General features: G+C 40.1%; 1 protein-coding gene across 1 annotated transcript; it reads right to left on the reverse strand.

The window, feature by feature from the left end:
* Positions 1-12,565: 12,565 nt before the first annotated feature.
* barx2 (BARX homeobox 2) lies at positions 12,566-24,132 on the reverse strand. Its single transcript, XM_022746327.1, has 4 exons — positions 23,735-24,132; positions 18,226-18,541; positions 15,269-15,353; positions 12,566-14,153 (listed from the first exon to the last, which is right to left on the reverse strand). Exons 1-4 carry the CDS (start codon positions 23,919-23,921, stop codon positions 13,866-13,868), a joined length of 876 nt encoding a protein of 291 aa, XP_022602048.1. The 5' UTR covers positions 23,922-24,132; the 3' UTR covers positions 12,566-13,865.
* Between the last annotated feature and the right edge of the window lie 3,459 nt (positions 24,133-27,591).

A 27,591-nucleotide genomic window follows, 5' to 3' on the forward strand; every position in this document is an offset into this window, starting at 1 on the left:
CGCAAAGACAAACACAAAACAAACTTCATGCCTTTTGTGTGTATTTAGATCTGGACTGAAACTGCGAAGAAATTTCTCTCAATGTGCTGAAAGAGTTAAGTGCCAAGGATGACAGTTAATGGAAAACACACAAGTATCAGGTGTTATTCACTGTATCTCTTGGCTGCTGCTTTGTTTGGGTAACCCTGCACATGCACAACAATCTGCAATGAGTTGTGCACATGCTCCACCAAGCCACAATACCCCGAGTAATGTATCAGCATGTACGTACGACACATTGTATGTTTTTGTGTGTGTGTGCATTTAGTGTACATCACTGCAGGTGCGTTGCATATACAGTTGTGTGTGCGTCCGATACTGCATGCATGTATATTGAATGCATGTAGGTATATTGGAGGTAAATGTCAACAGGTTTATGACCATACAGGTGTATTCTCTCTCTGCTCTGTCATGCAGCCTAATGTTGGACATGCACAATGCCCTGCCCTGGAATTAACGGCTGAGTAAACCATTTATGTCTCACAGATAGTGTCAGTCAACACAGAACACTGGCTTTCTTTGTGCTTGGCCAATCAAGCTAACAGAAATTTACCAGATGTGTTTTGAGCCAGTGTTGATAAAGATAGCAACCATTAGTTTGTATCTAAGGCCTTCGGTGAACAATAGTCCCCATTGTGTCTTTGCCTTCACTGACTCAACCTGAATACCTGTTTAAAAAAAAAATGATGCACTGTTATTGACAGCAGATTCATGTTAAATTTGTTAGGACACATTATAACAGAAACACAACACTGACTTCCAAAGTAGAATCCTGACTGAGATACCTGTAAGACAGAGACTGTGTCTGATATCTTATAGTATTAAGATGTGATTGCACATTGATAGAATCTGCAACAACCGTTGTCTTTAACTTATTTCTTATTGAGTTTTTTTTACCCAAACCGGAATATAGATTAGATTAGATAATTAGATAATTAGATATAGTGACGTGTAAGTTTAAAAAGAGCAAGAGCAGATGATAATAGTTTGTAACTATACTTTATTTTTGTTAAAATAACCCAGTAGTAGTAATAATAATAATAATAATAATAATAATAATAATAATAATAATAATAATGATAATAAAAAGATAATCATCATCATCATCATAATCATAATTATCATAATCATCATCATCATCATCATAATCATAATTATCATAATCAAAATCATGATAATCATAATCATGATAATCATAATCATGATAATCATAATAATAACACCTAACAAAAAACCCTTGTCTTGGCTGGTTTGCTACCCATGGATACGAGGCAAAGTTAAACTGTTTTTGGTTGGGTTGTCATGTATTGATCCAAATTGGGTTGGTCTGATTAAAAAAGAACTGATTTAAAAAAAAAAAAAAAAAAAAAAAGATAAGATGTATTTAAAAAAGATAAATTCATTATCACAGCAACAAAAACATTAAATAATGGCTGACTGAATTTTGCAATGGACTGGGCGCCCCTGATGTATGAGTGTCTCTGCAGTCATAACAGACGATTGCAACAGTGCCTCATCTCATAACCTTACCAGAGAGCGTGGTGACAGCACAAGAGTGTTTTAACAGCAGGAGGTGGAAGGAGAAAGGGTTCAAGTAACAGAGGGTGGTCGCTGAGGAGAGAGTTGGTGAGAAGGAAAGCAGAAGCTGTGAGGCTGAAAAACACCATTAGACAAAATGGACCATTTGTGCTACTATCTCCAATAATATATTAAAGAGGGACTCCAGGTGTGATGTTTTTGTTTCTCAGACATGATAGTTTGAAAAACTATTCCTAACTAGAAAATTATTCATTCTGATAATTATAAATATGATAATATGAATAGGTGTTTGTGCTTTGCATCAAACACTTAAAACTCTGATCACATCCAGAAACTAAAAAAGAGTTTTCTTCGAGACCCAGTGAAATTTGACCCTGTCAAAGGTGAAGACGAGTCAAAGCCATGTTTAGATAACTAGGTCTGACAAGCTAACCTTTGACACCAGCACCCTGCCGCTCCAAGTGCTGGGTGAGGAGTAAAACTAAAAAAACACTCTCCTCTACACCTTTCTGTTGTTTTTGATCTCATTCTTCTGCCCACCATGAAATCAGTTTGCCCCAGAGCGAAGAGTCGCAGATGCCTCATGGACAGAAACTTGTGTGTGTGTGTGGGTGTGTGTGTCTGTGTGTGTGTGTGTGTGTGTGTGTGTATTCGTTTGAGGGCCCGAAGGGTCATCGGTCTCTGCCATCCTCTTTCTTCCCTCTCCGACATCTCAGAATGCCACAGCACATGAGAGGACTGAGGATTAGAGAAAGTGTCCTCTCAGATGACTCGTCCATCTGTCCCCAGGATCGAGTTATAAGGAGTTGTGATATTGGGCCGATTCATTTCAATCAACAGCAGATCCAATTCAAATAAGCCCCTCAACTGCAAGGAAAATCCCCCCTGAGGCTCTGTTACCGTGTTCCTTTGGTGGAAGAAAAATAGCGCAGTGACATTTTTTCTCTCTCTCTCTCTCTCTCTTGTTCTTTCATTTGGTGATCAGCCGGCCTGGCTGTTCCTTTTGCTTCATCATTCCCAAACCTAATAGTAAGGCCATTTTCATCATTTCTTCATTTCTTCCAGTTTGGTCGCTAATCAGGAAGCACCTCGTCCCTATTTATCATGGAAATTGAATCATTACCACCCACACTACAGGAAAGAAAAACATCATCATTGCCTAATGCATTTTGTGGCTGCATTTATAGTGATTGCCATTATGCATTTTAACAGATGCGAGGGGTTAATGATAATGCTTTGATCTTCTCTAAACAAGTTGCCTTGAGATTTGACCTTTTGAAAATTTCCACATTTTACCTCCATTATAACTGCACCGCAGGGAAAGCGTCCAAAATATCTCTGTAGAACTGATTATTTTTTTGCCACGCACAATATGAACAATATGAGAATGGATCATATACATTTAAAAGACTCTCACATTATCGATCTGTTTCTACTTCATCAGTCATGATGGGCTTTGGCTGTTTTCCACAAAATAGGATTTTAAATGATCTGAAGTTGTGGTTGCTCGAGCCTTAGAAATACAAAATCCTGTGTATATACATGGAATACAAGTTTAAGCTAATGTCAGTCAAAAATATGAACTTTTTTAATGAAGAAGAAAACAATTGCATTCAGTATTGACCAACTTTAATACTGCAGTCAGTAGCCACTCTACAAAAAGGACTGATTGCTAAGCCCTGTCTTCTTTTTTTTAATAAAAAAGAAAAAAAAGAACTCTATAAAAGGGGTCTTGAATAAAATATAAATAAATAAATAATTAAAAAGATTGCTGCATAGATTATATCATTCTAAAAAGACTGAGGCAATAGCTGCATGTCACATGTGAAATTAATCCTCAGCAGCTGATGATCCACATGGAAATAGTATAAAAAACAGCACTGCTCTTGTATTGCGGTGATTGTGATAAGTATGGCTTTGTTACTACAGAACTACAGTGGCAAAAGACAGTGGGAAATTATTATGTAACACTGTACATGTCAAAGCCGTGTCTGTGACATTAGCAAGCCCATCTTCCTGCCAATTAACATATGATTTAACAGCAGTCGTTAAAGTATTTTTTAATAACAATTCATTTTCAGGAGCAGCGCAGTGATGCGCAGCAAGAATAACCTGAATCATGTTGGCAGACGACTAATAAACAGAGAAAATGAAATTTACTCAGAAATCATCTGCTCCTCTGACTCTAAACCGCCACTATATGACCGGTCTTGGACCTGCATGATACAGTTTAAATGGCCAGGGTGTTTCCAGTGCATGCTGGGATAGGCCCCAGTCTTCAATGATGGATTAAGTGGACTTACAGGAAGAAAAAAAAGAACAAAACAATGAATAAAAAGAATTAAGCAAGATGAGGAAAAACTGAATGAACAGTGGATTGTACCACAAGTCAGTACAACACAGCTGAGTCAATCTGTAAACAAATCTGCAAAAAAAAAAAAAAAAAAAGCAACGTGCTGCTTCATACGCCAGTGCAATTCAATGTGCTCTACAGGGTCATAAAAAAAATACAGCAAAGGTAAAAAAAAAATAAAGTAAACAACTGCAATTCACATCAAGTCAAAATAAAAAAGATAAAGTGAACAGAACTGCAACAGTCAAAAGGTGTTAAGACAGAGAGGTTCGACCAACATTAGCAAAAATAATAATAATAGCAGCATTGTCTCAGGATGTTATGCATTGTCAGTGAGTGTATTTCTCTCCCTTGCCTTTCCTATTGGCACATGCTGACACTGTGATAAAGTGTGTCTGTCGTTTTGTCAGTTAACACACACACACATACATTCTAGGACATAAACCGCACCAACGTATCTCTCCTCCATCTGCCATGCCCTCGTGTTTCATCACCTTTAAGTGCTTATGAAATTATCTATATTAAGTGATGGCTCAGAGCCTTTTCCTTTTGCTTCATCAGCCAGCAATGTTGTTTGTGCAGTCAGTCCTCGGGGCAAAGAGAGCTCACCTTGTCAGGGACAGGGACGAAAGACACCACCTCCTCATCCTCGCTCCACGCCTACTCTTCATTTTTCCTTTCCTCCACCTTCTCTTATATTTTTCTAACTTATGAATGCGTGTGTGTGTGTGTGTGTGTGTGTGTGTGAGTGACTAATTGTGTATGTGTTTCGGCCTGCGCTTACACCCTGAGTGCATGGCACGGTGCCAGACGCAGGCAGATAACATCTTGAAGGAAACATTACAGTGTTGCATACTCAATTCAAATTACTCAAATGTTTATAGCAACCAGTGCCACAACAGGTGGAGAGGGATGGACCTTTGGCAGGCTGGCAGATCTCGCTCTTCATGGAGCTGTGGTTTCTGATGCCTCGTGACAGCAAGTCAAGAGGAACTGACTCACGTAAGTGTCACATATAAAGACGTTTTTGTCCGCAACAGGGAAAGGACTGAAAGTGCAGTGTAAACGTGCACACTCTCATATTACTGAAGTATAATTTGCCATCAGCCATTAAGATTTGATCAATAATAACCTTTGAGGCAACAGGTTTTTATTTATATTTGAGACTACACCTTGTAAAACAAATTGTATGCGAACATTATTATTATGACTTTATTATTGTTATTTCAGCCCTTTCCTCCTCACTTGCCTCTTGTCAGACACAGCGCCTACACTGTACAGAATTTTGGATTACTCTTATTATGAGATTTATTCAAACACCTAAGTGTGAGTAATTTTACCAAAGTTGCCTACAAAAACTAATCATGTCAGCCCCTCTATATGATCTGTAATTCGCACTTGTTATTTATGACAATGATGAGTAATACCAAGGATATTTTCCTTTCAATAAGCCACAGATGAGTCACGCATGCATCTGCCTCACATGTAGCAGCCTGTATGTGCCTTGGCCACGAGCACAGCTGTTTCAGCACTTCTGATTCCAGTGACAGAAGCACAATTATCCTGATTGAAAATAACTAATAATCAAAACATATGAAGTTAAGATAGAACATATCTCTATTTCATTCATAAAACCACATTTGGGCATTCAGTAACTGATAGCAAAAGCATGCCAGTTCACCAGCTCCACCCCTCACTCTGTTAACTCCACCTCTGGAGCTGACGGCTGACCCCTGGCTGCTCCCTGACATCAGCCGAGGCAGAGCAGCGCAGAGCCCCCTTTCACGGGATCACTGACATGCTCTGCTGTCAGAGCAGTTGACAGAGAAGAAGCTAAACATGTTGAGAAAATAGAAGCTCCTCGCAGCTTGCCAATCACCAAAACCCATCCTCTGTTGTTTTTTTTGGGTTTTTTTTTTTTTACCAAGTGGAAATATTTGAAGAAAGGTTAGATCGCTCACCTGAGCTCATTAACACAACACAGTTTAAGTGACATTAAGTCCTTTCATACACACACACACACACACGTTTCTCTGCGGAAAGAGGGTGTCCACCCACAGAGAAAAGGAAAGTCGACTCTGTCAGCGCAGGAAAGCATCCTGGTGCGGATTTGTGTCAAAAAAAGAAATCTTATTCAAAGAAATTTTGACAAGGAGGAAGTTTGCTTTGCTCTCTCAGGAAAGAGAAAACATCAGTTGACAAAAAGAATACAGAACTAAGATAGTCCCTGGGAGAAGGCAAGAAACCCAGTATGAGCACACACACACACACACACACACACACACACACACGCTTTTCCTTGGTTCAGTTCATTTTATTTCAGTTGGGCACAGACCTATGAAATGGGCTTTCAACAAATACGTAATTGCTCAGTCATTCTGCCACTCACTTGATCCCACATTACACAGCCGCCACTATTGCACTTTTTCCCCAGCTCCCTTTGACATTTCCTTGGCTTTTAAAGCGGCTTCCTTTATAAACTCAAGTCTCAGTGTAAAATGTGGATTACAAGCCTATTGAGCTCCGTTTTTCATGTAGCCTAAATTAACTGCATTAGGGGCTGCTCTTTACCATTAGGGAAAACCCTGAGTGAAAGCCGTAGAAGAGAGAGGGAGGGCAGAGTGAAAAGGAGGCATGGGACGGAGCAGACAAAGAAAGGTTAAGAGATATTTGTGATGAAGCTTTTTAGATTATGTAGAAAAGAAAACTCCAGCATATGAAATATTAAACACTAGAAGTTTAAATGAGCATAGGGCTGTTACAACATGCAACTTTCTGCCTCACCAGGAAAGTTTGAGAAACGAAACTCTTGAAGATATACAGTGTCTTGTCAGCATTCGATTTGCTGCCAGCTGTAAACATTCTGGCCTGTAAGCCATTCTTCTGAAAGGTTTGATTTGTTACTGTAAAGCAAAGCAAGAAACAGCACCATAAAATTCCCTGTCTAAAATGGCAAATGCGAGTACATCTTTCAAAGGCCAGACCAGGTCACAGCAAAAAGGAAAAAAAAGAAAAAAAAAAAAAGAAAGAGAACAGCAGGCTTTGCTGGATTTTGTATGGATGACTCCCATGTAGTCAGCTGTGCCTGAGAGTGAGTTATGATCACAGTGAGAAACTCTGACAGTACCCACCACCCACATGGCCCTTGTCTCATTTTGAATTTTTCTATCCAGTTGCTGCTGTTTGTTTGCACTTTTTTTCATAAATAAAATATTTTCTGGAAGCACAGGTATAGTGCAGTTTTTTAAAACAGAAAAACGTGCACGTCCAACAACAGAGCAAGTACGAGTGCTCAGATGATGACAGAAGTTTGAGACAAATTCCCAGTACAGTTATCAAAAGCACTTATTTTAAACTCTTAGTCTTTTAATGAAAATGTGAATTAGTTTTAGTCAAATTTTCCTTGTTTGATTTTTGTCAGATTTTTAGTCAGTGATTGATGTGTTAGTCTCATCATTATCATACATTTTTACATAGCCTTTATTTTTATTTTGAGTCTACAGCTGTCGCCATCTTTGTGGACAGTTACCATGGTTTCAAGTGTCGTTCGCAAAATTAATTTGCAGTGAACTTTTGAAAAAAATGCAAAAAAAAAAAAAAAGGAAAAAGGAAAAAAAAAATGTTTAGGCTACAATAGTGATTCCATCTCCCATTACCCAATTGCTTCACTTCATCTCCGCAGGATGTGAAAAACTTAAAGAAATACTTTTGAGACTTGGTTGAGTTGTGTAATTGATCACAATGAGCATAAATCTGTTACAATTTTTGTCAATGCGACATTATAGTTATAGAACTAACAGAATCCATCTGCATTTAAACTGCATTGCCACAGAAAAAGTGATGAAACATGAGCAAGCTGAGTTTCCTGAATGAAGACCATGAGAGTTGAAAGCTCCAAATCATTTGTAAGTGGAACTTTAAGCATAGATTACTGCATAATGTAACTGTGTGACATGTGATTGAAAATAACTAGGAAAATGTGAAATATTCATGCTCTGCAATTAAGGAGCTAAATCATGTAAATACACCAGTATGCTCTTTAAAATTCCACATATTTATGGGCTGCTACCAGTGTAGGGGTGAAGTCATTAGTGACAGAGATCTTCATGGAGGTCTGTGGGGTTCTGGGAGAGTCAGCAGTGATTTGGACATAGCAGCACACAGTAGCTCCTGGGTAAAACACAACTGACAGGTCTATTACTGCCCATCTCCTCAGCAGGCGGATATACACCCCTGAGCCGGTGATCATGACTTCCATAACAAGCCCTTCAATATGCCTGCAGCAAAATCATGCAATGAGGACCACACACACACACACACACACACACACACACACACACACACACACACACACACACACACACACACACATATATACATACACACATGCTCACTGGTTGATTTATGAGCTTGAGAGCCTTGAGGTGGGAGGCAGCGTCGTCGTCTCCCAGACATGCTGACCAGAGTATGAGCTATCGAGAGAAGACAGGGAGGCGGGCAGCACAGTAATTAACACACTAAATAAATTAGACTGAAACATCCCACAGTACATCAACAGGGGATGCACTGAGAAATGATTTGGGCACTTAGTGCTAAAGCATCTGTGTTAAGGGATGATTGCGTAAATGACGGAAGTGATTCAAAGAAAACCTGATTCATAAGATCCTGGCAACACATGAATGCTTCTTTTCTTTCTTTCCCAGTTGTAAATTTATACTGCAGATGCTTTTTGTAAGAAAAAAAAAAAACATTCATTCATGATCAAAACTGTCCTTGCTCTGACATGTATAATAAATCATTTATTGAAAGCAACGCTTGGGAGTTTTTTTTACTATTATTATTGTGGTGGATGGGTTGTTACACAACTCTCTTAGACATTGATTGTAAGTTGTTGAAGTAAGTAAACAAGACTGAAAATGTTCTATGACATCCATACATCTGAGATACATCTGAGATCAATGGAAGTCAATGGAATGAGATTCTTTATATCTGTGGTAGTGACCTCTAGTGGACAATAGATGCTGCTTGATGTTTGAGGTTATGGGTTAAAAATGGATTATTTTAGTATCAGATCGACTGTTCTTTAATGTAGTTTGACCCAAAGTTAAAAGCATTGAAACGATCAAGCAAACTTTCATCAAATGCAAAGAAAGCTAAGCACAGTGTCACAGCAGTTTGCTCTTCACTGAATGAATGATTCACAGTGAAGCAGAACTGCCAGGGAAAAGAGCAGAATCGGCTCAATACACAAATGTGACCCTCTTCCAGTCTAAGGCCATGGTCAGACAGACAACAGCACTACATGAACATGTTGCCTCCTCATTTATTTGAATGGGACAACTTCTACAGAGTTGTAAAATCCTACCTCATAGTATTCTAGTATCTGTTGAGTGTTGATATGGTTTCATGCTCATGAATCAGTCACTCAAGGCAGCCTTCCTAGAATCATATTTCATCATCTCACTGGTATCAAGGTCAAATTAATGAGGTTTAATCAAGTTCAGTTTTAAGTTGTAGGTTCCAGAGACAAAACATGCTGCTAGCTTGAACTAACAGTCTTGACCACTTTCTCTCTCTGTCTACACATATATATATACATATATATACAAACTTCCTATCCAAAATGCATCTCCCAAGCACAAGTTGTGCCAGATGTACCCATCACCATACATCTCAGCCAAAGCCTGTGTACCTTCACACAAACCGTACAGCAATTAAAACTTCAAACCACGGCCACAAACATATCAAATTTGGCTGGACAAGCCCCCACTTGTCACAAACCAGGCCGCACGGTCATGACAAAAGAGGGAGATGCACACAGACAAGCCAATTATCAAATGTTTTATTTAAAAAAAAAAGAAACAGACAATAAATCTAGGAGAAGAATTTAAACTAACAACGGCATGTGTAATCTGTAAGATCAGCAGTGTAACTGAGTGCATGAGTGAAGAAGCGTGTGAATGCAATGTTGTATGGTGCAGCAACAGAAAGGACATAAACCAAATGCAGACCAAACCAAAGGGGTGCCTCAGGGAGGAGAGCGAACCAGAGCTGAGCTCCAACACGGTCTTAAAAGCACCAGCACACAGGGCCCAGGTGTGCCACATCTGCTGATGAGCCCAGCTACTGACAACCCTTTGCGACACCCACCTCTAGTACTTGCAAAGGAAGCAGCCACACACAAGAAGCAGCAGGTACACAGGTGGAGAGGGCTGTCACAATTGTAACCAGTAGGCTACTACATTAGACTCAAATCAAGACATGTGTTGGATGCAGATGCAGATTGTGTTTCAAGGCAGTGTTATATTTTCTAACCAATTTTCGTATTCATCGGCTGCTCGTGTCCACTCTGCAAACAAGTCTGCCTTTGTGATGATTTGTCTTGTTTCCATGTTTGCGATTTACGAGTATTAATCTGAGCCGCATGCAACTTGCTCAACAGATGAATCACAGCAGCAGATACAGTCAGCCACATGTCCTACACATGCACCTCTGAGAGGACGTGATCCTAATGCCAATTCCAATGATGACTGCCTCTCTTCCACTGTTAGGGTGGACAATGGGGAGCATTGTGCATGTCACAGAAAGCATCCGCCTTTATTGACTTAGGTAAACCCCGCTGTTGCTCCTGCACTCAACATTTAGAGATAACTTCCTCTGTCATAACACAAATGAGGGTGAGACACGGTGAGCTACGCCCACTCCCCCTCTCACATCAGCCCCTGCTAATTACCTGAGCGTACGCTAAGCTGACAGGTGAGGGTGCGCAATGTATGTCTTAGTGGGTGGGGGTGGGGGGTGGGGGGTAAAAGGGGCTGGCTAGGATTGACACCACTCCACTCCTCTGACCTACAGCTGAACTTGGACCTGTGAGAAAATAACAGGTTCTCCAATTAGGCCGCCAGTGTCTCACCGCAGGGCTGTTTCTGGAAGTCTTCCTTACCTTGCCACACAACAATTAGCCCGGAGGAGCTCACCAGCCTGTGGAGACTTGCAAAGTGCGGTTCCTTGCAGACCTGCCTCCCTGCCTGCCAGCCAGAGCCTCTCTTTTCACAGGGATATTTAATAGGAAAATGTTTGCACTCATTCCCTGCAATTGGTGCAGATACACTGCCGTACCTGCTTCAAAGGATTCTGTTATTAGTCAGTCTTAATTCAACCAGGTGGCAAAGCTGCAGGTGAGGCTACATAAGCCTGGCTCATCCAAGTCTAAACAATAAAAGTTTAGTACGTTCCAAACAAATAACTACTGTACATGCCAGCAGTTGATAATACAAGTTGTGTTCCTCGTCCCCTTTAAGTTGGAGTTGGAGATAGTTGTTCAGTATTGTTTAAAAAAATGACTAATATGACAACACTGGAAGCATTGCATTGTTTGTAAGAGTACTGTTTGACTGACAAACTCATTAATGTTCCTACTGTATCGACACCTAGTGCTTTTATTAGTATCATTTAAAAAAATATTTTCTATTGTTTTTTTTTTTTTTACAGTTGTTCTTTTTGTTATTTACATTCTGTTGAAAACTTATGATCATCATCAACTTATGATGTTTTATTCCTGACAAGTAAATTATAACGAACTCCTACTCATATCTGTTCATGTTCACATTAATCACACTCACTAATTATGCTGAGATGATAATTATGCTGATAGTTTGGCTGAAACAGGAATACAAAATAAAAATGATCAGAAATTAACTTTTGGATTTTGAAAAATATTTTATAAAAATTCTAAACAAGAGACAAGGAAATGTTCTATATAAAGTATATCTGATCACTGTACAGCAGAAAAACTGTAATGAGGGAGTGAGTTTGACTTTCTTCAGTAACAAAACACCAAAGTAAAATGTTTAATCATACTTCCAAGAAGTGCCGGGGCTTCTGCTGTTGAATGCACACACATATGTAGCATACTGAGTGTGTTTACACAAGGCGTTAAAGCACACTACACATCACTCAATGCTAACCTCTGCTGTTTGCTTTAGAAATCATCCATGTCCGGTATCAGGTACTAAAAATACACTTTAGACTGTTCCTCACTCGCTCAGGGTCACGAGGAGCCCTTAGGTGCACTGCAGGCCGTCTTGTTTGCTGTACAGATAAAGATGATAAATGTCACAACATGGGGTGCTTAAATGCTTTGTTCTCTTGAATGTGATTTATGGTGAACTTTGACTACGACTAATACATCTTCAAAAGCTTCCTCAGTAATGGATCCGCCTGAACTTCAACCTGCCAGAGCTACTGTAACTGTTTGATTTATACACACTTAGCATGACGTGACAGTGCATCCGAGAATTATCCAGAGAGTCATATAATAGACATCCTGTACGTAACTTTAATTTGTAGTTGAACTGCTTTCATTAGAGACACGCCAAAATAAACAGGCAAAAATAGTTTGTTGAGTTTCTGGTTACATATGCAAAGCATGCAAAACCAGCAGCAGCGTGATGCATGTCAGATATGAAGTTTAAGGTTGAATCCAGGAATAAGGAAACACAGTAAAAACAGGATTTTATCAAACAAATTCAAAGCAATTGCACCTTAATAAAACCAAACACAACTTAAATGATAGCTATTTTATTAAGTGTATTTAAATACATAAACACGCACTTGTATATGGTAAAAATGATTTTACACAAACCTAAAAAAAACAAGCAAACAAGCTTACCAAACGAGCATTATTTACATCAGAAAAATACTGCACTTTTCATATGGAACAATAACAAATAAAAATAAATCTGTATGATTCAAAAAGTGAAACTCTTTAATATTACAAATCTTTGCAAGGAAAGAAAGAGGAGTTTGAAGTTTATAGAGAAGTCAGTGACAGGCAGTTGAAGACAGTGTTATGTTAACGCAGGTCTAACATACTGATTGGGGTACTCATGCAAAGCCTGCAAGCTGAAAACATCTGAGATTTTAAATGTTCAGCATCTCTGGCACAGGCTGTGATTTATTCCTTCTGAGAATCTGTGACAGCTTAAGAGTCTTAGTGGAACTCGTGGCAGAAAGCAGAGTCGCCCTGACTCTCATGAAAGAAGGAAGAAAAAAGATAAGGGACGGCTGTAACATTATACATACAAACTATTTTAATCCAATTTAAAACAGCAGTTAAAAATACTGTTTTACATATATATCCGAAAGATCATATATTTTATACTTTATACATATTTCTACAGTATGATACAGTGTATGGCTTGGCAGAAATATTGATTTTAAGGTTGATAAAAAAAATGCAAGCATTACTGAGCAAATAATGAACACATTTGCACATGTGCCTTAAAGCTGTACAGAAGAACTCCAATCTAAACTTTACAACTCTGTCTCCGAAAACAGCACTTGTAATCAAAAATCACTGTAAAAAATATACTTGCATTTGATAGTTATTTTTATCAACACTTTAAAAGCTTTCCTCTGAGACCGACAAGGCACTGTAGCCATTTAATATTATAGTTTTTGGCAGTGAGGAGTGACTTATGATACATAAATACATAGAGACACTACAGTAAGGCAAAGTTTGATATTTTGGCACATGCATATGAGGCAGGTTTGAGGATCAGTGCTGTTTGTGATCTTTCACGGTTGAAAAGCACAATGAGTAGATGTTGTGACACATGTCACTGTGTTGTGATTAAGGCTTGACTGACCTGTTTGGATCTGACAGATTTACACTCCTTATACTGTGGACTAAAGGCCAAAGTTTTACCAGTGCAATCAGTGTCTATGCGTGTTAGCTCTTTGTATGGTACATTTTCAAGTACATACAAAATAAAAGGCTTACGTTAGGTAACGATTGGATACCACAGATATGTTTCCAGTCAAATCCCTAAAGCAAATGGCTCTAAACACCACACAGGCTTTTTTTATACAGTGATCCTGAGGCACTATTTGTTTTCAGGTTGTCATTAGTCTTTGGTTGCTTTGTTCTCACTTAGCTGTCTGCTTGAGTCTCTGACTGCAGCAGGAGCGGCAGCTCTCGCTCAGATTCCTCCATCACTCTGGCTGGATTGTGAGTTTCTGAACTGAGATCTTGAGGCTCCAGCTGAGACGCCTCTCCTCCATGAGCCAGTGCCGCTTCCCCGGCCGCCCTCCTCATCCTCTCCTCCTCCTCCATCTTCATTCTTCGCTCTTCAGCCTCTATTTCCTCTGTGGTGGGAATGGAGTTCTTCTTGGGTCTACCCTTGGGCTTAGTCGGGGCCTCGTGACCTCCTTTGAGCACCTAGGACAACACGTAGACAATCTCAGTGGACTCCTCTGGTGATAAATGGCAGCAGCAGTCGAAGGCAATGCTTGCTATTATGGTAATTAAGAAAAGACATATTGCTGCTGGCTGCCCCTTGTGCACTCATTTATCTTTAACGATTTCAGCCCTTTTTTTGTTCTCTGAGCTGTTGACCCCTCTACAAAAGTGTTTGCTCTCACTGCCGTCATCATCGGTCACACCTCACACCACACTTTGTCTTTCCTCACCCTATCGCGACCTTCCATTTGCTTCTCTCACTTTTATAGAGCAAACCAACATTATATGCAACAGTTGGTTAGCAGTAAAATTAAATCCATACTTTTAGAAGAAATAAAAAGCTGTCTTCCTAAGTGTGACAAAAACAAATAAAGAAATGACTGCTCAGAGGATTTTTTATACTCATACAAACAGATTCATCCTTAGGTGGCACATACGAGTGATTTAAAAGACTTTGTGGCGTTCACCAATTTTGTCGTATTTTAAATTTTCTGTGACATATGGATGAAAGTCACGAGGGGCCCTGACCTGCTGTAGGAGTCATGTACAGACAAGCTGCCTGTCAGAGTCTTTATGCTTTCCCCTGTTCAAGCTTCTTCTTTTTAAACTTTTTTTTAATTCTCTCGTGTAATATCTCCATGACTGTCATGACCCTTGACCGCCTCTCGTATTAGTCATGGACTGCATTGCTTTAGAAAGATCATATGTAGCATCTAACTAAATGTAAAACCATATTTCTGTCACAGCATAACGCTACACCGATGACATGCGGTTGCCAGCTGTACTATTAATATTTTCCAATAATTTGGTGTCCTCTAACACCACTAATGATTCTGCTAAATGTCTTTTTGCCTGCTGATTTCTGACAGCAGGACTTGTAGCACTGTGGGGTACAATTCGTCTTTTTATTCTTTGGTTAACATTTTTGGGAATGAAGTCTGCAACACAGCAGAACAGGCTGCCTTATGTGGCAGTTTCAGGGGCGCTGAATATGCTAATGATGAAATCTCATAAATCACGCACCTCGTGGCAAAAAAGTAGAGGAGGTTTAGGATAAGAGTAAGAAAAGGGTCTACTGTGGTGCTATCACTTACCATTTTCTTCCACTTCATACGCCTGTTTTGGTACCATGTCTTCACCTGAAGCTGCGTGAGACCTAGAGACTGGGCCAGGTCTAACCTGCAGAATCACACAAACAAAGCAAGCTTCACATTAGATGGACATCTCATACACTTTTCATACACAATATTATTCACACGCTTTAACCTCGACACTAATTACCACTTTCCACTGAGTATATACAGTAATGCAGGTTTGTGTCTAGATGTTACCGGCACTGCAACCTTAAGCACAGAATACTTCTCTTAGACCCTTAACTCCGTCTTTGAATGTCACATCAAAGTTGGTTTGGTGGTAGTTCGAGTCTGACACTGTACACCTGCAGCTAAGGAAACAGTGTTTGAAACATCTGTACCGAGGTCAGTAATCCAATCACCGCACTTGTAGCTGGATGATTGGGGCTCTTGGAGAAAATTCTGAATGCATCCACCACATGTCTTGATCCATGACTAATAGGGCTATTGGTTGGTGCGAAATGTGATACCTCAGGAAGGGACAGATAAAGTGAGCAAGGCATCCATTTGTAAAAAGGAAAGGAGCGACTATCAGGTTTTTTTTTTTTTTTTAAATGAGATTTCCTCCTCCCTGCTCTTCTCAAAGTCTTAACCAGTTAGATGAAGGGTTTCTCATCCCCACCGACCCCCCAATGAAAGGAACTGTGTTTCATTTGATGGTGAAAGTGCAAGCCGAGACAGAGAAAAGGAGGGAATGGAATCGAAAAAGCAGAGCAACAACAAATCCCTGAGATTCATGGGATCTTCTACATAACCTTATACCTTATAGAAAGAGCTGTGTGTGTTAGTGTGTGTGTGTGTGTGTGTGTGTGTGTGTGTGTGTGTGTGTGTGTGTGTGTGTGTTTTCTGTGTGTGTGTTCGTAAAAAATAAAAAAAAAAACCCAGACATACAGGCAATCAAACTGTCTATCAAACTTCACTATCATATGTGCTCCAGTCTATAGCAGGGCAACGACTGGAGGCAAGGAAAAGTAATTGTAGAAGGAAAAAAACACCCCACTTATTTATGGTTATTAGTTCTGAATGGAGAAAAACCACACACTTATATTAATAGAAACAGCATCTGAGTTACTCCCTCTGGGCTACTGCAAGGCCGCCATTTTGTTCCATTCTCACACCTTTCATAAGGTGAGAATCTTGGGTGTAACTGAGGATGATGATGATGATGATGATGATGACAGTGAGGATTATTAAATCACTAATTATTATAATTGGAACCTGCGTAAAATCATTATTGGTCTATGACATAAGTGATTAAAAAGTCTTAATCAGGGATTGTTTTGGTTTTGCCCCCCCCCCCACCACCACACACACACACACACGCATTCAGTCTTAATTCAAAACCACAGAGTTTTCATGCCAAGAAAAGGAAGAGAAAAGTGAAGTTATCTTTGGATCATAACAAACCAAAGTGGGGAGCACGCCACACCTTTGATGTGGGGTTTTAAAAGGGGATTTTCTCTGTTGATGTTTTTCCACGAGCAGGATATTTAATTAATTTTCAACACAGTGTCAGAATCAGATATTTTGACAGGACGCAGTATTTTGGCACAGCCATCCACACGGGTGTTTGGTTTTGATCACTGGGTTGTGCTCTGCCTCGGGGCTCCTGCTTTAAGATGAAGCATGGCGCCTCTCCAAAAGCTCCAGGCAAGTCAAGCCATATTTAATAATGCATCGTGGGAGTTTTCCCTTCGGACGAGATGTAAATGGAATGACAAATAAATCTGGTTTATTCCAAATATGCTAATGTCTTCTCAGATTAGATGTGGTAAGCAGATACGTTGCAAAGAGGATACAATGTTTGAGATGCCTGTGAGGAAAGTGGAGCTGTTTGCATGTCTAAGTGCGTGAACATATTGTACATGAAGCCAGTTATTTATGTTTTTAATCACCACTGATTTACTCTCCATGCCTACATAACTGAGTAACGTGGGTGGAGTGTACAAATACAGCCAGTCTTTACCTGATGCAAAGGTTCACAAGCAGTTTGAAATTCCTACTGCACATGTGAAGTGAAGCTTTTTTTACAACATTTATGGTTCAATACTGTTCTGGGTTATAATGGAAAAGTAGCCTGCAGGCCAAATGTAAAAGTGAGGCGTACAATAAAACTGGAAAATATGGTCTAACCTCATGTCAGGTCCCAAAAATGACCCAGAGAGTGGAACTTAAGACACAGATATTAATATGTAGATTACTTCATCTTATTGTAGAAAGCTAAATGTACTTTATATACACCTGCACATGTGTGAAATGATTGGCAGTAAATCAATGTAATGCGTTCCTGTTTGCTTGTGTTGGCCACCGTCCCTTTTTTCTTGAATAAGGCAGTCTTTCTTTGTTGGAGCTTTTTGCTGGTCGAGAGCTCAGGGTTAAAACGTTACTCCTGTCTCAACTAGAATGCCCTGAGGTAATGCCCTGGCTTAGACAAATTCACATTACAGAGACATTCCCCACGGGATAAATCAAAAATTATGATGTTAGGTTTGCCACCTCTTGATAACTGTGCTTGTGGCTTTGTGAATGTGTGCGAGTGCTTGCACTGTACTTTCTCTCACTCAATGCCAGGTATGCAGATTATAAAATGTCACAGTTGAGTGACGCTTATACGACTCTGGTAGCTTTCAGCTTGAAATTAATAACTGTGATGTAAGTTAGCTTTAACACATGAGTGGTTTGCTTTCTATGATGTAACTCGGTCACAAAATCCTTTTAGGTAATCTAACTATGAGGTTAGGTTTACCATTTATTTTTATGCTTTTTATGTATGTGTGTGTGTGTGTGTGTGTGTGTGTGTGTGTGTGTGTGTGTGTGTGTGTGTGTGTGTGTGTGTTGCAACCCAAATCTACCTAATCTAATCCACCTAGTCTAACTGAATCTGTCCAATAAGATGTGAGTGTCTGAACTATACTGACCTGTCTGGTGTGGACAGGTACTTCTGCTTCTGGAACTTCTTCTCCAGGCCCATCAGCTGCAGCTCGGTGAAGATGGTGCGGCTGCGACGCGGCTTCTTCAGGCGGGGCGTGCTGCGCTCCGTTTCCGACTCACTGCTGATGCTGAGTGGCGTCTGGCTGGGCGAAGGCTCCGAGCCTCGTGGATGCTGCGGGGAGAGCAAGGACAGGTGCGAGGGGACCCCGCCCGGAGACGACGGCTGAGGGAGGTGGGGGGGCAGGTTGGGAGGCTGCCGCGTGATGACTGAGAGGAGCGGATAGGCACGTAGTGACGAGGAGCCTGGAAGAGCAGAGACAGTGCGTCAGATGACAGAAACAGAAAGAAATGCGTTAAAGTACAGTGCTGGGGAAAAAAAGGAGAAAGATTAGATATCCTACTGAATCATTGTCTCTTCTGTCACCTTGGTTGTACCATTCTCCACCGCCTGTAATTGCTTCGACAGGTTTATTTTTAATTACACTCTGTTTGCTGTGAAAAGTGTTATGCTTCTGACCTCCTCCATGTAGAGGGCTGTGATCTCGATGACGCAGGCTGTGTTTTACACCGCTCCTCTGAACTCTTCAAATGAATGATTATTTTTCAGAGGTTGTTAAATGCTAACCGGCTTCCCAACACAAAACCACAAGCACACACTGAACCTGACAGCATGACGTACAAGCACACACAAACACACACACACTAACACAGACGCATTCAGACGCAGACTGAGCTGTAATAAAATCCAGAAAACTAAATCAAAGACTGTTCAAGTAATAAACTTTTTTTTTCCCTCTCTTACAATCTCTCTCGCTCTTGCACGTGTGCACAGTCGTATACAAACACACACGCGCATACACACACATTTTTACTCTTTATCAGTGCAGACAGAAGCAGCAAGACGCCAGAATCAATAAAAAGTAACACTTGTCTGGAGCCGAGGCGGGAGGAAAGGAGACCAGAAGGTTGGCCGAGAGGATGCGGTGGGTCAACCAAAGTGAATAAAATACCTGCCAGAAAAATCCTTACAGCTTCAAATATAAAACCAATCCCTAAACCAAAATTTACAAGCAAACTGAGAACAGCACAGTCTGTAATGCATGGGCTGATAAGGTGCAGCAGAGGGGACACGGGAGGGGGATTATAGGAGCAGAGGAGGAAGATATAGAGCGAGATAAAAGGCTGCAATGGAGCAGAGAAAATAGCAGGTTGTCACACACCAACACACAAAGCGTGTGTGTTCCAGGCTGTCTATGGTGGAGCTGCCTCCTTAATCTCCTCATTGGCTGTAACAGACAACATGTATGCATGGACACACACATATACACCAATGCCCAGAGGAGACAAAGTCAGACCCTAACTTTGATTTTTTTTTTCTTTTTTTTTTCTTGCTATTCCCTGGCAGTTATCTGTCAGTTACAGCAGCTGTAACAGTTTTTCCCTTAAGGTCACTGATAAAATTTGGATATTAAAGAGGGAGGACTCAAAAATAAGGTGGAACACGTCTACTCTTCTAACCTTACAGCACATTAATACATGGCCTGCATGTAAACTGTCCACAGATACACCATAAACCCCACTATTCGATGTAAGTCAAGCATGAGGAGTTTAAGTGCTGCACAAGTAGGCACAGTTGCTCTATACACACACACACACACACACACACCAGACACTGCCTTGGGCTCATCATGACATCATAGTAAGGCGCTGAGGTCATCAGTAATCCTCCAGCATTAGATTGCCGCTGTTGCAACAGGTCTAGACAAGAAGACCTCTTTTCTGTGGTTGTGCGCTCTCAAACCTTTCCATTAATATTGCTCTCAGTTTTTCTCTCTGTAAAATCTGATCTGTATCAATGTTAGCTTTTCTGATATCAATGAATCATCTGCTTTAATGTTTGTGTTCCTTTATAGGAGGAATTTTGCATGAACATTTATGGAATCATGATGTATGCAATGGTACAAAAGTGAAGTGAAAGTATCACTCATCTCATTCTGAATGAGAAAAAAAAAAATCTGTTCGTCTTCAGGACCGTCAGGAAATCTCTTGTCAACAAAGAGCTTGAAGTTGTCTCCGGACAGTCCCTCAGAGCGAGTGCGAGAGACGGAAAGAAAAAGAGAGAGAGCAAAGAGGGAAATGTCAGCCCTCGTCGTGACTTTCCACTGACAGCGAAGCCGTGTCTCTGACATGTTGTTGACAAGTGCCAGTGTCCTGTCAGTAGTCTACAAATAAACTGTTTGAGTAACTGCAAGAGCGCAACTCAGGCCCATGCAAAAGCACACTGATACTCTTGATAATCACAGTCGGAATGCAGGGACTGGCACAAGTGCTTCTGGTAACCATTACAGAAGACATACCTGCTAAGAATAGATCAAGAGGAGCTCTTTGTTGAGCATTCCTTTTAATTCCAACAATCTGTTCTATTGATTACATCGTCATTAGGGCCTAATCCTTATTTAAAAAGAGCATATTTTTTATATTTTAAATGATTATTTGGAGAAAGATTTTACTTTTACACCTGCATCAATGCAGCAACTTCTGGAAGGTATAGAGCTTTCCCTGCACCCTGTTATAACATCTGCACTTCTCACACTCTTTCTTTTTCAGTGGGAAGCTGATGATTCATAGTTCAGCTATGACAAGAGTATGTGAACTTTTGCCATGGTTTTGATATAAACTACCTGGTGACACCTTGAGAGATGCTCAATTAAACAGATTTTTGTTGTTTTTGTCATGGTAGGAGGGGCAATAAGCCATGCAGCTTCTTTATCTGTGCTGACTCATTGCTGTAATTAAAAGCATTCACGTTCAGGACATGACAGATAAGAGCAATTTAATGTTTATTGTTAACAAATCAAGAGCATCTTGTTGAATGTAATGTCAGTAGTTTCCCAGACACAGTGACAAACCTCTCCAGCTGAAGCTGTGCTCCTAGCAAAAGGCATTACATTAAACATAAGCGTTAACTATTTAATGTGAAACCTGATCCACACAGGTCTTCCTGTGGCAGCTGGAATCAGCCTGTAGCATGAACTGCTTTTAGAGCCGATTTATTACTGATCCTTTGTCACAACAGAAACATCTGATGGCAGTGGTTGTGTGGAAATGATGAGGAGATGACAGGATGTCAAGCATTATTCTTAACTGCAGATGGAAGATGTGTACAGATTTTGTCTTTGTGTGTGTGCGTACTTGCCTGTGTGTGTTGACACGGGTGTAATCAACCTTTTCAAGACGGCTTTATGCTTAATGGGAGACTTTATTGTCTGCAGAAGATTAGGTTTTAAGATGCCGATGAAAACCCTTTTTGCTCACTTGGATTTCTTCTATAAGCCCTCAGCCAGTACAAAACCAGTAAGCAGCGGCCCTCAGGCTGCACACACACTCCTACTTTTTTTTCTTGTTTTTATTTTTCATCATGCTGTCAAGTGAGATTATACCTCAGTTGATCTTAATCTCTCTACTCCTTCCAGAGAACACCACTAAAAGCCCTTCCCTGGGTCCTGCTGAGAGACACGACTCCAAATGAAATATTGTAACCTGCCATTACGTCGTTCACTGTTCAGCACCAGTTTGAGCTCATTGTCTCTGATCCTGCTGTAACTGACAAGGAATCAACTCCATGAGTATTAGCCACTTTTAATGTACAAAATGATGTATTTCAACAGACAAATAAAAATGGAGTGATGGACTGGGAGAGATTAAAAGAAATCTGACATGGAAAAATGCAGGAAGATCATTAAGCTGGTATGTTTGAGTGGCATATAAATAATATAAAACCAACAATTAAGTTGTGATCAACTCCTTCAGACATTATTGGCATCGCTATCTTTTAGCGGCCTCCGCTGGTAGTACGTGGTTATAGCATCCCCTCTTTTGCAGAATGAAGAAGTAAGTCAACTTTCATTGTTAAGGGACCACGCAGGGGCCAGACACCACTCTTTGGCCCAGGACCTGTAAGCCTGCCAGCTTCTATATCAAGCACTAAAAGCCATTGATGTTGGGGAATATACTGTGTCTCACACCCCCGCTGCTACAAATAAGTGGTGGGCACAGTGTTCTGATATGCAAGGCGGGTTACTCTATCCATCCGAACAGAGGGGTGCCAAAGCCCAGTCATAGTGCCCTCTAGCATACACCAATCCATATCAGAGGGATGAGGGAATCGCTTCGCCTATTTTTATCCACCCACCGCTGTCATCATCAAATTGCAGTGGCTATTATTTCAGACTTTAGAGCAATTATCCTAATGGTTACTAGAGTGTGCAGTAGCCCCTGAGTTGTTTGGATTCAACTGGAATTACAATTAAGTGTCAGTCAAGAGGTTTTCTTTTGACAAGATAACATGTGCTTTGCCATTTCAGCTTTGTCTGCTATTTTGGTGATAAATGTACAAGACATATCTAAACCCTATCTATCTATCTATCTATCTAGACAGAAATTATTAACATCAACATAATCAGCTTTACAGCATAGGCAGTTGATCTAAGTAGTTTTTAAGTTTCTGTCCTATTTCCTCCAGCATTAATCAAGATACACCAATGTGCGGCGTTATTTATCTTTTATCAGTGTTTTTATATGGTGGTACTTCAGACTTCAAGGTTTAATCGACATTCTTGTTCACAGTTCTGGGTTTTTTGTGACATTAGAACAATAACAAGACATAATCCTTCCATCTGCAAATGTCCAGCAGCAGCAAAACTCATTAGAAAAGATCTTTGATTTAGCAGAACAACCATATTAATCAAAGCAAATGATATCAAATAGACCAAAGGTTACAGGTTAGTAACCAGGGGCAAGTAGAGTGAGGTTTGACTTTATCTTTATTGTCTGTCCTACTGCCACTTAATTGACTTTTATATGGAACTACACACAGACTTATCAGTTCAGTCATTTATCATCACGCTCTTAAGCATCACTGACGTTCACTGACTCTGATTTTCAACACTAAACTCTTAAGCTGCTGTGATTTATAAAGACCAGTGTGAGGAAGGTGAAGTCGCTGGAGCCCCTTCAATTAGGAGTCAGCATGAATTAATTATGATTCATTTTAAACTAATCCCTTGAAATAAATTATTAAATAACAATGCAAACCCACACGACCAATTAAGCAGATTATGCACTGTAATCGGTACAAATATCACTATTTTCATTTGCACTGTGGTAAGCACTGAATCGTGATTTTTTTTTTTAATACAACTACATTTACAACTTTATGGCACCACACAAACTTTACAAGTGCAAACGTCCAATACACATTTCACTGATATTAGTTTTTGAGATTTTGCACTGCAAACCAAATTTCAAATTCACATTTCAAATTAAAACAAAGATATATCAAAATAAAACTGACCTAATGCGTAAAAGTGTCACAACGTTCGTGCGTAAAAAATTCCCACAAATCTGCAAGTGCAAATAATGGCCTTTCAATTATGTTTTCTAATTTTAATTCATGTATTTTTTAATTAGTTGAAGAAAAAAAAACAGCCTTCTTACCCGAACATGAATGAAGAGGCTTCGGCCGAACAATGAGTGAAGGGCACACCGAATAAAGAGAAAGTTTCTCAAAATAATCACAAGTCTCCTTGGAGAGAATCTCGTCAATCATGAAAGTCTTGTAGCGCCGCCTGGCAGCCTTCAGCTGCCCGGGGGAGGAGAGCCTCAACTCGGCTTGACAGTGCATGATCTGCCCGTGTGCGCCGTGCACTACCTTCGCTGCACAATGTGTCTGTTCAGTAATATCGAAGCTTATGCAGGTTGAACCGTGTGGAAAACGCGACTACCGGAGTTCACGCGTTTAAATAACTCATTGTTTATCTTTCAAAATGCAGCTTGGCTTTCCCTCAGGTGTCGTGGTGAAGACGAGCAGCAGACTTCAACTTGAGCTGCGCAGAGCGCCACAGTGGGAATGAACTGACGACGACGTGTGCTCACACCCACTGCTATATAAACCATCCCTGAACACATCTCTGCTGCTCCATCTATCCCAGCTCTCTCTCTCTCTCTCTCTCTCTCTCTCTCTCTCTCTCTTTTTTACAAATACATGTATGTACTGTACATGCACATGGCCACCTCCCAAATAGCCTACTCCCCCCACAACTAAAAAAAAATAAACTTTTTTCTCCTTTTCCATGATGTCATTTTAGTTCCCCCGAGTTGTCAATTCAACTTTAAAAAGTTACGTTTTTGATCAGAATTGGGAGATATTTTCAGAGTAAAGGTTAATATAATCAATAGGACTACAAATAGTCTATTATAAATCTAGTATTATCATAATCAAAGTATCAGATCAAATGAAAAGACCCCTGTGACTAACTAACACTGTACCTTGTATTTTTTCAGATGTTTTTTTTTTTAATTATTATTTATCTTTATTAATTTAGCTATTGATAAACCCAATTCTAACTTTTGTTCTTATTAACAACTAATACAACTAATAACTGATTTCATTCTAGGTTTGCTTTAGACAATGTGGAATCTAATGTATTTCATATTTTAACTTTGTTCTCAAACAGAAAAACTTGAAGTAGCCTACAATATACCAAGGCGAATTAATCCAGTAAGCGCAACAGTGGTGAATAAAACTTTTTTTTCATTCTTTCTTTCTTATGTCGCAAGCAGAAAGAATTTTAAGTAAGGTTAAAGTTAAAGATTAGATAGACGACATGACTAAGAATGATGGACTAAACTTCATAAAGGTTGTTATCATAATCTAAATAGTACTCTTAGGCTATTATTTGTATAACAGCCCAATAAGTATTATTAATATTATCATTATTATTATTATATTATAATAACAATAATAAGTTATTTGTTATTGAAACGGTATTATTTTCATACAAGAAAACACATAAGCTTCCTACTTCTGAAGGAGCCAAATGTCAGGAGTCAGATCTGTATTTTAAGGCCAAGTCATTTTCTTTACTGACTTGCCAAGCAAACTGACGCAGGTGTAAGTTATTATTAATCACTAATTGCGTACGTGTGCACACGGCACGAAGGCAAGCCGAATAAAAAACAAAACTGTATTTCTAACGACGTATTTCAAATATTATTTCAAATAAAACGCCGTCAAACACCCGCAGGAGCGCCTGTAATTCCTTTTCCAAGTTCTAGTTTTAGCGCAGCACAAGTTTCACAATATTCAACGACGAAATGTATTTGTCAGTCAGATCAAAAAGGCTGGAAGAAAAGGCTATCAGTATCGGCCAGGGGCTGATGAGTCTGACATTAATGTGAGGAAATAGCTCACATACCAGCACGTTCAATTCACTTGACAGGCTGAATCTCTCCATATGCTTTATCCCTGACAAAGACCTTTTGTGCCCTTTTCTTATAGTTTTATTTTTTCTATAAATCTGGCTATTAATGGTGGTTGTAGTGCAATAAAATTAGACCAATGTTGTAGCTGTTTTACTTTCTGTTTAGATGTTGTAGTTTTGAGGAGATTAGCTACTTGTTTGAAAGACTAAGAAGAGGAGGTAGAGTAATAAAGAGTTTGGGGCATATTTTTTAGTTAGTCTAATTTACATGTTGTCATTTAACTAAATACGTTTATGTGGGGAAAGTCGGTGCATGTGGAGTTTCATGTTCAAACTTTGAAACGTCAGTGTGCTAAAGGGGGAAACGAGTATCATCACAAGAATTGGAAATAAATTTAACTCGCTGGCGGCTTGTGGCTGTCGAAGGCGCCGTGTTCAAAGTGTAGAGGAGGATTATGGAGGAGGAAATATGGGAGCTCTGCATGAGAAAGCTCGGGTTCTTTTCAGAGGTTTGCTGGCTTGATCAAAGAGGAGGGAGATGAGAACAACTGCTGTGGAGCACATTTGACTTTTCGAGGGGCGGGTGGAGAGAGAGTGAGAGAGAGGCCACTGCAAACAAAAAAATAAATAAATAAAGCAGGGTGTTATTCGCCTCAGATTTAGTATTATCAATTTAATCCAAAAACAATGAAACTAAAATTGTTTTTTTGATAAGACAATTTCACTGTAAATCACCCACCTGCCATTATTTTGAATCAAGCGTCACGATAATTTATGTAGTCTGACAATTTAACTGCAATTGTTGCTTTAAGCAAGTCCTATCAAGTATGTGATAATTCCATGAAATTGAAAGTGAATTTTCACCTATCTTGAGGAAAAGAAGATTGCATGAAAAGACAGACTGTGACCGAGTAGTTCTTGGGCTAATGAGGGACCAATGAACTCAACAACCTGGAGGTGCATGGCGCCAAGATCCGGGAAATGCGGCTGCAGGCATCTTGTCACTTGAGGTTTGGTTTGCGGGGCTGCTACAGGAGAGGGAGGGTCTCCGGGTGTTTGGAAGTGGATCATTTCAGGAGACACGCTTCTATATAAGTCCACACAGCAGCGGCTACTGAGCGGCCTCTCTAATCCGCCCGCTCCAGGGCTGGAGACGCCAGGCAGATCAACCAATTAAAAGAGCTATGCCGAAGCCAGAAGCGTGATAAGGGCCTTCCTAGTACTGACACCGAGCAGAGGATACTCTCTATTAGAGCCATTTGGTAGCATCATGATGCAATCTGACACGAGGCAGATTACAGTCAAGACACAGAGCTTAGGGCAGAGGGTGCAAATGCACCTCCACTTTTGGACAGCGGGAGATTTACAGGGGGATATAGTTATCGATACAGTGCGGGAGTCGCTGCTAGTGGCATAAGCACTTTCGGAAGGGTAGATTATGACCTCAACACGGACATTAAGGGATTTGATCATGACTTTGTAGTAAGCAAGCCTCAACAAAGACACTGTGGCATCAATGCTGAAAGGCTGATGGCAATATGAGATGTTCAGGATCAAAGCGCTGCTAATTCTGGGATGGAGCAATAGACATCTTTAAAACCTGTAAACTGACCCAAACCTGTGCCATTTAACAAAGTGGTGTGAAGACTCTCCTAATAAAAGAGAACAAGATGTCACTGTGTTCCACTCTGTTGAACAAGTAAACCAAAACATAATTGCATGTTGTAAAGTGAACAGAGATGGTGACAAATCCATGTAAAGACTTGAAAGCATCCTAAATAGAAAGGTCAAATGTAGGAGCTGATCATGTGGCTCAGATATATTTAACATCTTAATTGATTCAATGAAAGGATGTGTGTGGCGCCACCTGTAGATTACTCCATAACCCACTGCACAAGTGTATTAGTTACACATGGGCCATTTATAGGTGCAGATAAGGCCATGTGTGCATGCATTACAGCATGTAGCATCAACATACAATAGTTCACTTGGTTAACTCGGTCGCACATACAAAGAGCTGTAAATAGCATTCGTGATGTACAGCCAAGACCCAGGCATTGGTGTTGTGGCCAGATGAAAGACAATGCAACA

The sequence above is a fragment of the Seriola dumerili genome, unplaced genomic scaffold, assembly GCF_002260705.1.
Source record: "Seriola dumerili isolate Sdu_G_001 unplaced genomic scaffold, Sdu_1.0 BDQW01000102.1, whole genome shotgun sequence".
In the NCBI taxonomy this organism is placed as follows: Eukaryota; Metazoa; Chordata; class Actinopteri; order Carangiformes; family Carangidae; genus Seriola; species Seriola dumerili.